This window comes from Lipomyces arxii, assembly GCF_038497795.1.
Source record: "Lipomyces arxii strain Phaff 12-163 unplaced genomic scaffold V1512scaffold_10, whole genome shotgun sequence".
In the NCBI taxonomy this organism is placed as follows: domain Eukaryota; kingdom Fungi; phylum Ascomycota; class Lipomycetes; order Lipomycetales; family Lipomycetaceae; genus Lipomyces; species Lipomyces arxii.
The window spans coordinates 65,103-75,436 of NW_027117709.1; the positions used below are offsets into that span (position 1 = coordinate 65,103).

A 10,334-nucleotide genomic window follows, 5' to 3' on the forward strand; every position below is an offset into this window, starting at 1 on the left:
ATTTGAAAGACTAATTATGCTAGCACTTTTTACTTGGTTTTTCATTTGCTTTGCTGCAACCTGATTTGTAAACTACGCACCAGTAAGATTGGTATTGACACTCTTGTAGACCACTTTTTCTGGTACTTCCAAGAAATCGTAGAAAGGACATATTCCAGCATTGGACACGCACATTTAGATACCCAAACTTAGTCAACTTTGTCTCTGACAAATTTCTGTTCTGATTCTCGTATTGAGATATATCACCAGGGACCTCGAGAAACGACGACTCATCGCCTGCAATACAGCAGTTACAGCAATTTCGGCCTCGAGTGTTGTCGCCAGCTGTGTTTGTTCGGCGTCAGGGAAGCAATTCACAGCAACTTCCGCTCCGTGTTTACACTTTTCATTTGCAATTGCTCTGTCCATTCCAGCAGTTTCACCGGTATTGCGAATACTTTGCCAGCCAGGAATTGTGCCAATAAACAAATCGAGCGAATAATTAAAGTAGGCTTAGCCCGATATTTATTGCGGCGCAAGTTGTGAAGACACTTTCTGTACGCGCTCGCTACATTAACGCGCTGATTACACTTCTTACATTGATGATATAGGGTATATAAAATCTATTGAATTAGTTACTTAGATTCAGCGTATCTTTGGGTGTAGATTGTCTCTTTATGATGCCCGTATTCAAAATCCGTCGGATCATCTCGTGGCGGGGGTGGGGTATGTGAACGGGCGTCCAGGGCAACACAGAGCACAATTGAGGCAGTAGACAGCAGCAAGAACCCAAACGCGGTCCAGCCCATGGCGTCCAGTTTTGTGCCCCGGACGGCAGAGATAAGACCGCCTGTAGAATCATGAAGAACGAGAGCAAGTGTGTTTGACGACACATGGGTCCATGCCACTGCCATGCCCCACACGACAGTAGACAAGATGCAGCTCCAGAGTGTGACAGAGTTCAGGACCGAGGCTGACATTGACTCGACGGACGTGACGAATGAACGAGCGATTGAGCTGAAAAATGCAATGCAGACAAAAAGAAGGCCTGCGATTGGCAACGTTGGATGAATCAACTTGGTGGACACAAGTTCAGCAAGAGATACCAAATCAACTACACCGTTTGATTTAGTACGAACTGCTCTGTAGGGGTCGAGCGAGGACGTGTTCCCACGGTGCGAGCAAGTCATGATCGAGCTCATATCTGCACAGACTCCATAGTATCCTGACTGCAATGTCAATGTCTTATTGGAAGCTAGAGCAGACTTAAATTGGACGGCATAAACACTAGAATACGTGGACTTTGTCGAGAGCGAACCAAGAAGAGAAAACACTAAACAGTCAGAACAGCTATTATAGGCTGTACTCTAGACATACACAGCAAAAAGATTGTAATGAACAAAAGTGTCGAGACAAAAGACCGGATTGACTTTGTTCCGTTGACTTTCTTTGGGAGAATTAGTTTGATAAGCCAGAAGATCATTGTAAACAGCTTCACTGACAGTTCAGAACAGACAAACCAGACACAGAAACAGCGCAGATATATATACAATCCTTCACGAGGTACATCGTCATTGCAGAGCAAACTAGTCAGGCACAGGGTAGTACAGATTGAGCCCCACGCTCGGACGTAGTTAAACATCGTCAAAGCCAAATTTCACCAAATCCAGGGTCCTGGTCCTGAACAGATACGACATGTCATCTCAGCCTCTCGCCCGGTTGCCAGACCAGGCAATTGATTTTTTACAGCCGTATTTGCCACAGAAATTAGACCGCATTTACGTGACATTGACGTTTGCTCAAAGTCTCGATTCGCGCATCGCGGCAGGACGTGGACAAAGGACTCAGCTGTCAGGAATTGAGTCAAAGTCAATGACCCATTATTTACGTGGTCACCATGATGCAATTTTAGTGGGTGCGAACACGGTTTTGGCGGATAATCCGAGTCTTAACTGCCGGTACCCGGTAAAGGGCAAGTCAGCTTCCGAGGTATCACCGCGGCCAATTGTTGTTGATCCGGTATGTTTGACAGTCAGTGTTGCGAGAGCAGTGCTAACGCATTGTAACAGAGCTTCAGATGTGGTTTGTCTAAACAATCTAAGGTTGTGCAATCTGCTCTTGCGGCAGAAGGAAAAGCTCCTTGGATTATTGTTTCAAGCGAATGGCGAAACGGAGCCTCATTAGACGAATTGCGACAAATTGCCGAATTGGAAAGCACCGGGGCTCGTGTCGTGCCGTCTGACGGACTGTTTGGAACAGATACGTGGACGGCGGTGTTTAAGACACTGAGTGATAACGGGATCACGTCAGTCATGGTTGAAGGAGGCGCAAAGGTGATTAACGAACTGCTGCTTTCAAACATTGACAGCCTTGTCATTACGGTTGCCCCTGTTTATCTTGGTCAGGACGGTGTTGAGGTTAGTCCGAAAGACCCATTTAACTTATTACGCGAAGTCAAGTGGCATTCTTTTGGGCGTGACGTTGTCATGGCTTCATTCAAAGATAATTTCTGATACACACAGTTGTTTTATTTCAGCACAAACATTATAGTCGCGTCCCATTTTGCTTTGTTCTGTCAAATATCTTTATCGAGTAAGCTTTTAGTTGTCGTTAGACAGCCACTGACCGGTTTTTTAACTTATTCTTACTTTGATGCAAAAACGTCCCTCACAGCGACCTGCATTTCTGCTATCTTTTTCATTACCGGCGTTGTTACCGCGTCCATCGAGACTCGCAACCCAGTTTGCTAGCTGATTAGTGATTATATGCAATAGCCAATAATTCCACGAGAAAACTTGACGGCAACAATTTTTAGGTGGGATGAAGTGATTATGCCTAGAATGAAGACAAAGATGTTTGATACACAAAATAATAGATAATTCTGTATTAGTATAGACCGGCTGTACATTAGAAATATACAAATTTTACAATGGGATTAGGAATTGATCGGCTACTCTGATAGTGAATGATATCTTATTGAAATAGCAAAATAATCAGCACTAGACAGTATCCCATTAGTTGGTCTTTAACATTAGTAAGGATTGTGATACTAACATTGAGGTTGTTGTCTACAGTAAGCATACACTCAACCACCACGTACATACGAAACAATTGTGTATTTACGCACTACTATAGAAGGTACTCAGACCAGCCGAGTGAAAATCAGCGACCAGTTCATAAGCAAAACAGTAACTTGAAGTTCTGTCTGTCTATCTGATCTCAGTAGACGCAATGAATCCACCGCTGTTATGACTTAACAGCGATCCGAGTTGTTTACATCCAGCACAATCGGACCTTACACGCGTTCGAAGTGTAGAAGTGACAAGTTACACCAAACGTGGTAGTTCTGCACACGGGTTACGTCAGAGTTGTATCGTGCAGCTCAAGATGGCTGGGACGAGTCAGGACGCGTAGGCTTATGACGTTCGAGCATTCATGTGTATTATTTTTTAATCTCGCAGGAATTATCGGGCAACCGTCAGTAACGGTCCAATAATGCCTGCCGCTTGGAGAAGCGCTGGGGCGGGGCCGCCAAGAAATGCGCATCATGTGCTAAAATATACTGTTTCAGCAATAAAGTTGAAGAGTCGTTTTCCATCGTCTTCTTTTAAAGAATAATTCCGAATTTCCGAAATAGACTGATGGTGACGTGTGTAGAAGAAACGGTTAACGGCGAATGCACGTACAAACCTTGTAAACTGCGTTGAAGTCAAATTGGAAGTCAAATTCTGTTCGTATACGTACTAATCAAAAGATGCGTATATTTCAGTACAGTTTAGTTCCGCGAATCGTACATAGTACGCCCTGCTTCAATGCATCCTCAGCCGTATGAGTCAAATTGGAAGTCAAATTCTGGTCGTATACGAACTAATCAGAAGATGCGTATATTTCAGTACAGTTTAGTTCCGCGAATCGTACATAGTACGCCCTGTATCCGAATGCATTCTCAGCCGTATGAACCCTACATTAGCTCTGGAGGCGAATGAGCCCGAGATGATTTGTACCGCGATTCACACTTTTAGTTAAGCTTCGTAAACTTATAAAACGTCATGTACTCCGGTTTAAAATATTCACGAACGTAGTTTTCTAGTATAGTTAACTCAATTGATTAGCGAGCAAAAAATGTCAGACAATACTTTTCATGGTTGGGTCGGTCTCGACAAGGACTCTGTTAATGGCAAACTGGTCGAAATGGACTATCAAGTCAAGCCTTTCGAGGATACCGATATTGATATCGAGATCTCTCACTGGTAAGTCTGGTTTTTGGCTTTGTAATTGACAATCGTATCAACATGTAACAGTGGTATGTGTGCTTCTGACTTGCACATGTTGAGATCTGGATGGGGACCTACAAATTATCCAATTGTTGTCGGACATGAAATCGTCGGAAAGGTCATCCGTAAGGGTGCCAGTGTCACTGGTCTTGAGATGTAAGTGTATTGTCTGCCGTGTGAAGACAGCAATTAATAAACAGTGGTGACCGTGTCGGTGTTGGCGCTCAGTCTAGTTCGTGCTTGAAGTGCTACATGTGCACTCACGACAATGAACAGTACTGCCCTGACGTCGTCTCGACGTATGGTATGAGCTACCCTGACGGGTCTCCTGCAATGGGTGGATACGGTAAGAAACATCGTGTTCCTGCCGCGTTTGCATTCAAGCTGCCAGATTCAATCCCAAGCGAGATCGTGGCACCAATGATGTGCGGTGGTCTTACTATGTATTCGCCTCTTAAGCGATACGGTGCGGGCCCTACCAAGACAGTCGGAATTGTTGGAATTGGCGGTCTCGGTCATTTCGGTCTTCTCTTCGCCAAAGCTCTTGGATGCAAGAAGATTGTTGCAATTTCTAGATCGCGATCCAAGGAGGCTGACGCTCGTAAGATGGGAGCCACTGATTTCATCGCTACTGGTGAGGAAGGATGGGCTGGCAAGAACGTGCATTCTATTGATTTGATCATTTCGACTGCAAACGATGTCAATATTCCCATGTCTGACTACCTCATGCTGTTGACTATCGGTGGATACATGGTCCAAGTTGGTGTTCCCGAGGGCCCATTGCCCAACTTCAATACTTTCCCGTTGATTGTCTCTAACGCTCACTTGACTGGTACTGGAATTGGATCCCGTCAGGACATGCGTGACATGATCAAGCTTGTGTCTGAACTACAGATTAAGAGCTGGATTGTCCCTAGACCCATGAGCGACGTTAACCAAGTCCTGGTTGACATGGAAAACGGCAAGGCTCGTTATAGATATGTTCTCTGTAACTAGGATTATACTGGCAATAGTGCGTTATTAGTATAAAATACAAGTTTTACATTCCCGTATTTTGCTCAACATAAGTAATTTGCTTCAATTGGAACAGCGTTTGACCGGCAGGGTTTCTAACACGTGAAACATTTGACGTGTAAGTCTCCCGCGGATGTTCCTGGTCTGAATTGTATCACCGATGGAGTTGATATCATGGGCACGGTCACGGAACGCTATGTTGACGTTTAGCCCTTGGTGTATTCTGCTAGCTGAAAAGTCGATGAGTCCAAAAGATGTATGTATCCACCGACTACGGTCTGGTCAGACGAAGGTATTAAGAATACACAAGCTGTAAATTATAGATATGTCATATTAATTTACAGATTGGGTTGCTTCCGACAAGTCCGCTGTGGACAGACACATGGTCCACACTGAATTTGACGTCAGGCTATTCACTGATGACGACGTCAATATTGAGATTACGCACTGGTGGTTGTGCTTCCAACATTCATACGTTGTGAAATGGATGGGATGGCATTACGTATCCTGTCGTGGTTGGGCATGAGATTGTTGGCAAAGTGATTCAGAAGGGTGCGAACGTTAAGCATTTGCAAATATATATTGGTTGATGTAGTTTCACGTCTGCGTACTGGCAGAAGTAGCGGTGACCGTGCTCTCTCTGCTAAAGCGTCACGGTTCTGGCCCGGCAAGTCTGTCAGTGTGATTGGCATTGGCAGTCTTGTGTATTTTGGCCATTTGTTTGCAAAGCCCTTGGATGTTACAAATTGTAGCTATTTCGCGGTCAAGATCAAAAGAAAGAGATGCACGAAACACGGGTGCGACGGAGTTCATTGCGATGACAGAATTGGACTGTTTGTCAGTAAAATTCTGCATCGTATCAGCTTGATGTGTTCTAGCATTGGCAACTCGGAAGGACGTCAAGGACATGATGCTTGAAGACCTGGCGAAGCAGGGTGCCAAGAAGTGGGTATGGCTGAAATGAATGACGTTATTGTCGTGTTATAGACACTTTCCACAGAACTAAACATTGATGTTAACTATTTATTGCTTCAATTGGCACCGGACAGAATACGGTACTTGAATAATAGGTATGGAATAATCCGGTGGAGATTTAAAATAAATTTTAAAGTTTACGCTAACCACGTCATTGTGGCCAGATTGAGCTCGCACAAGGATTGGGGATTGATTCAGGATGAATCCTGGTCAAGTCGAGCCGAGTGAGGAAGTGCTGTCATGAAGTCGTCACATCTTTCGATATTGACAAAACGATTGTGGTACCCGGCCGTAGTAAAATTCGTATATAAATCACTGTAGATCCCCGTCGCCCAAGATTGAATTATCAAACTAGCTAAAAATATGGGTGCAGACAAGTTCTTTGGATGGGTTGCGTTCGACAAATCCGCTGCAAAGGGGCACATGATCCAGACCGAGTTCGATGTTCGACCGTTCACAGACAATGATATTGATCTTGAGATTGCTTACTGGTGTGTACATATTATGAAATCTGATTAAATTGGCTTACTAGTAAGTGGTGTATGCGGATCAGATATCCACACCTTGCGCAACGGATGGGGTAATACCACTTATCCGATTGTTGTTGGACACGAAATTGTTGGCAAGGTCATTAAAAAAGGCGCCAACGTAAAGCAATTTGAGATGTACGCTACCAAGTTTATATAGACCGAGTTCTAACTCAACAGTGGCGACCGTGTCGGTGTAGGTGCGCAGTGCGACAGTTGTCTCAAATGCGATCTATGCAAAGGCAACAACGAGCAATACTGTGGTGATATGAAATTCACGTACGGCGGCGAGTACGGCAAGTACATCAGTCAAGGCGGGTACGCACTTAATGGTCGGTATCCTGCTTCGTTTGCGTTCAAGCTGCCCAAGTCCATCCCAAGCGAGATCGTAGCGCCGATGATGTGTGCCGGCGTGACGACGTACTCGCCTTTGAAGCGGCACGGTGCAGGGCCTGGAAAGACGGTCGGTGTGATTGGTATTGGCGGTCTTGGCCATTTCGGGCTCATGTTTGCTAAAGCGCTCGGATGCGATAAAGTCGTTGCTATTTCTCGGTCGCGGTCAAAGGAGGCCGACGCGCGCAAGCTGGGTGCAACGGATTTCATTGCGACTGGCGAAAAAAACTGGCTGAACGATTGGGAACACAAAATCGACATCATCATCAACACAGCCAACATTGCCAGCATGCCTACACTTCAATACTTGTTGTTGCTTAAGATCGGTGGCAGCATGGTCCAGCTGGGAATTCCCGAGGCGCCGTTGGAGAATTTCTTGGCCTTCCCGTTTGCCTTCTACAACGCAAACTATACCGGGTCCACCATGGGCAGTCGCAAAGATATCGAGGACATGCTTGCGCTGGCGGCAAAAGATAACATCAAGAGTTGGGTTCAGATCAGACCAATGTCGGAGGCTAATGATGTTATCCAGGCGTTCGAGGCTGGCGAGCCACGATACAGATATGTTTTGAAGAATTAAGTTTGAAGATGTATGCAGGGGTGTTAAAGCTTAAAGCCCCCTCAGCGCAATTTTAAGTTAGTAAAATTGAATCCGAAGTTGCCGAATAAACCGGCTTCAAGCGCATTATTGCGCTGTTAGCATAATAATAGTAGTACGAGCTCAGCCGTGAGGATGCTAAACACCGGAGATCTTACGACAATGAATGAATACGGCTGCCCAGACTCGACAGAAGGTCAGTTGAGTCATAGAATCGTGGAACGAGTAAGCAACCGTGACGCCGTAGCCTTTTGTTCGTCAATGAGCTCGACAATATTCGACCGAGCTCGCAAAATTGTAGGGTAAGGGCACTACTGTTTTATGTCGTGCCTGACGCGTTCCTGTGCGTAGAGGTTAATTCAAACAAGTCTAAATTCGTATACCCTATTATAAATAGCAACAAAATACACCACTCCGTATGTTGTGAAAATGCAAGTGTAATAAAAATCACCAGAAAACTAATTTGCGCAGCTTGCCGGCTAGTCATTTCTCGGTCTTGTCGGTTTTTTCCCGAGTGTCTATAACCGTGATTGGGGCCTGGTCGTCCATTTCATGCATTTCGTGTTCAAGGTCAGCCACCCGCTGTTCCTCTGCTTTGCGCTGGCGTTCGTTACGTGCGCGCCGCCATTTCGGGCCCCAGATCAGGTCCGTCAACACGAGTGGGATCGTGGTGAAGCAGATGAAGGCTAGGGTCGTGTATGTCCAGGGAGTGCCGATATTGGAGTCGACAACCTCTATCAGTGCGGACGCACCGGCACCGAGCCAGCATCGGACCAAATTGTTGACCGCGTTTACGCTGACGGATTGGTTCGGGTACAAGTCAGTGAGCAGGACCTGGATGGTGGTGTAGACAGTCATGAAACCGAAACCGCTGATGAACATCATGACGAGTGGGACTGCAAGCGAGATGGACGACCGCATGGTCCAACCAAACACGATAATGGGGCCAAAAAAGGGAAAAAAGTAGTACGGCAGTCTGTTAAGCCGAGCGCGTTCAAGCGGGAACATGTCGTTATCGCGGCTGTTGTAGCCAAGTTTCTTGACTAACCGTTTGTAGTCGTAGTCAATTACTTTGCCTGCAAAGATTGAGCCAAGAATGGATCCACAACCAAGAGGAAGAAAGCAAAGACCGACTTTAAGAGTCGAGAGATCGTAGACGGAGGGAAAGAGCGAGGACGAACCGACCGTGAGACCGGTGTAAACACAGTACCAGAGGGCTGTTGCAAAAAGCAGACAGCTGACATCTTTCTGTGCAACAATTAAAAGAACTCTTAGCGGATTTTGCAGAGGCCGAGGCGGGGCTAAAGTGCTGTAGGCTGCCTGGTTTTCTGGCCATTGTTTCTTTGTCACAAGGGCAATCACAGACTTGCTATACCATCTTTTCGGAGCGATACTGCCGTTACCGACAATGTTGCGAGCTGTCTCTGGCATCCAGAGAACAAGAACTACCCAGTGGACAAATCCGAGAGCGAGAACGAAAAGAAAAACGGTACGCCAGCCGTAGCTTGAAACCGAGAGCACGCCAGAAAGAACAGGAGCGATGGCGGGAGCAAGCATGGCCATAGAGGAGACGATGCCGAGGTACGTGCCTCTTCTGTCTCTATCGATAATGTCTGCCACAGTTCCAAGACCGATTGAAACAGAAGCTGCAGAGCCTGTTGCTTGTAGCATTCTTAAGACCACGAGTGAACCGAACGATTCCGTGACTGAGATTGCAATATTAGCTGCCAGACAGATGGTGTATGTCATCAAGTACACTGGTCTGCGTCCTAAACTGTCTGCCAATGAAGACCTGAAAGTTAGATTGATAAGACAAGTCAAGTAAAGAAGGAGTACCATAAAGTCGGTGTGAATCCTTGCATGATGTAATAGACTGTGACTGTTACATTGATTCGTTCAGTCGTAACTCCTAAATCACGGGCGACTTCGGACAGTTCAGGAAGATACACGTTGACATTGAACGCAGAGAAAAAGACCGATATAGCACTAACAATGATTATTGCTGTTTTGCTCCATCCAGTGTATACCGAATATGGCGCATCTTGAACTTGGTCTGACTGAACTGATTGCATTTCAGTGCTGTTACTGATACCTTCCTGATCATTATGCTCTTCTGCATTGTTTATCGCATTAGACATTGTTGATTTTTGTCATGGACAGTGTATTCTTTTATCTGTGACGACCTGGACGAGGACGACCTGGACAAGCAGTGAGAAATTCGGACAAACCGCACACGATACTTCATTCGGACAGGGACTATCTTTAAACTTTAAATGCCACTGTTCATAAGCAATTAGAGTTTACATAGCTAACCTTATCCATTCTTACTACAATACCCTTTAATTTCATTTTACAAGTAACTGAATGAATGTATGACATCATTTAACAAACAGGTAATTTTGTACTACACAAGTTAGACATGTTTGATCGTCACACATCGCGTCATTCATTGGCTTGACCCATTCCAATCTTTACTGCTTAATAATAAGCAATCATCTGCTGTTTTGCACAATAAACTTATTCGGTTACCTACGTACACACACATACGTATTTATCATACACACAAAACAGAGA

At 45.3% G+C, this 10,334-nt stretch overlaps 5 protein-coding genes across 5 annotated transcripts; 3 read left to right on the forward strand and 2 right to left on the reverse strand.

Annotated features, from left to right (window-relative positions):
• Window positions 1–614: 614 nt before the first annotated feature.
• On the reverse strand, window positions 615–1,462 carry V1512DRAFT_248232 (Ca2+ regulator and membrane fusion protein Fig1-domain-containing protein; the record flags this gene model as incomplete). The annotated part of the gene is made up of 2 exons (XM_066914536.1): window positions 615–1,312; window positions 1,357–1,462. 2 exons carry the CDS (start codon window positions 1,460–1,462, stop codon window positions 615–617), a joined length of 804 nt encoding a protein of 267 aa, XP_066770868.1.
• A 212-nt stretch (window positions 1,463–1,674) lies between these two features.
• Window positions 1,675–2,492, forward strand: V1512DRAFT_208847 (dihydrofolate reductase-like domain-containing protein; the record flags this gene model as incomplete). The annotated part of the gene is made up of 2 exons (XM_066913451.1): window positions 1,675–1,998; window positions 2,049–2,492. The coding sequence occupies 2 exons, from the start codon at window positions 1,675–1,677 to the stop codon at window positions 2,490–2,492; spliced, it is 768 nt and encodes a 255-aa protein (XP_066770869.1).
• Window positions 2,493–3,993: 1,501 nt separating this feature from the next.
• On the forward strand, window positions 3,994–5,306 carry V1512DRAFT_263971 (chaperonin 10-like protein). The gene is made up of 3 exons (XM_066916589.1): window positions 3,994–4,229; window positions 4,281–4,409; window positions 4,454–5,306. Exons 1-3 carry the CDS (start codon window positions 4,102–4,104, stop codon window positions 5,247–5,249), a joined length of 1,053 nt encoding a protein of 350 aa, XP_066770870.1. The 5' UTR covers window positions 3,994–4,101; the 3' UTR covers window positions 5,250–5,306.
• A 1,299-nt stretch (window positions 5,307–6,605) lies between these two features.
• Window positions 6,606–7,742, forward strand: V1512DRAFT_271526 (chaperonin 10-like protein; the record flags this gene model as incomplete). Its single annotated transcript, XM_066917650.1, has 3 exons — window positions 6,606–6,733; window positions 6,779–6,907; window positions 6,950–7,742. 3 exons carry the CDS (start codon window positions 6,606–6,608, stop codon window positions 7,740–7,742), a joined length of 1,050 nt encoding a protein of 349 aa, XP_066770871.1.
• A 501-nt stretch (window positions 7,743–8,243) lies between these two features.
• V1512DRAFT_208943 (major facilitator superfamily domain-containing protein) lies at window positions 8,244–9,832 on the reverse strand (the record flags this gene model as incomplete). Its single annotated transcript, XM_066913454.1, has 2 exons — window positions 8,244–9,552; window positions 9,597–9,832. The coding sequence occupies 2 exons, from the start codon at window positions 9,830–9,832 to the stop codon at window positions 8,244–8,246; spliced, it is 1,545 nt and encodes a 514-aa protein (XP_066770872.1).
• Between the last annotated feature and the right edge of the window lie 502 nt (window positions 9,833–10,334).

What these genes read in the sequence shown, in the direction of transcription:
- V1512DRAFT_263971 (XM_066916589.1), top strand. Translation starts at nt 4,102, where the DNA reads ATGTCAGACAATACTTTTCATGGTTGGGTCGGTCTCGACAAGGACTCT. An exon ending in GATATCGAGATCTCTCACTG is followed by an intron (nt 4,230 to 4,280) that starts GTAAGTCTGGTT and finishes AACATGTAACAG; the next exon opens with TGGTATGTGTGCTTCTGACT. An exon ending in AGTGTCACTGGTCTTGAGAT is followed by an intron (nt 4,410 to 4,453) that starts GTAAGTGTATTG and finishes ATTAATAAACAG; the next exon opens with TGGTGACCGTGTCGGTGTTG.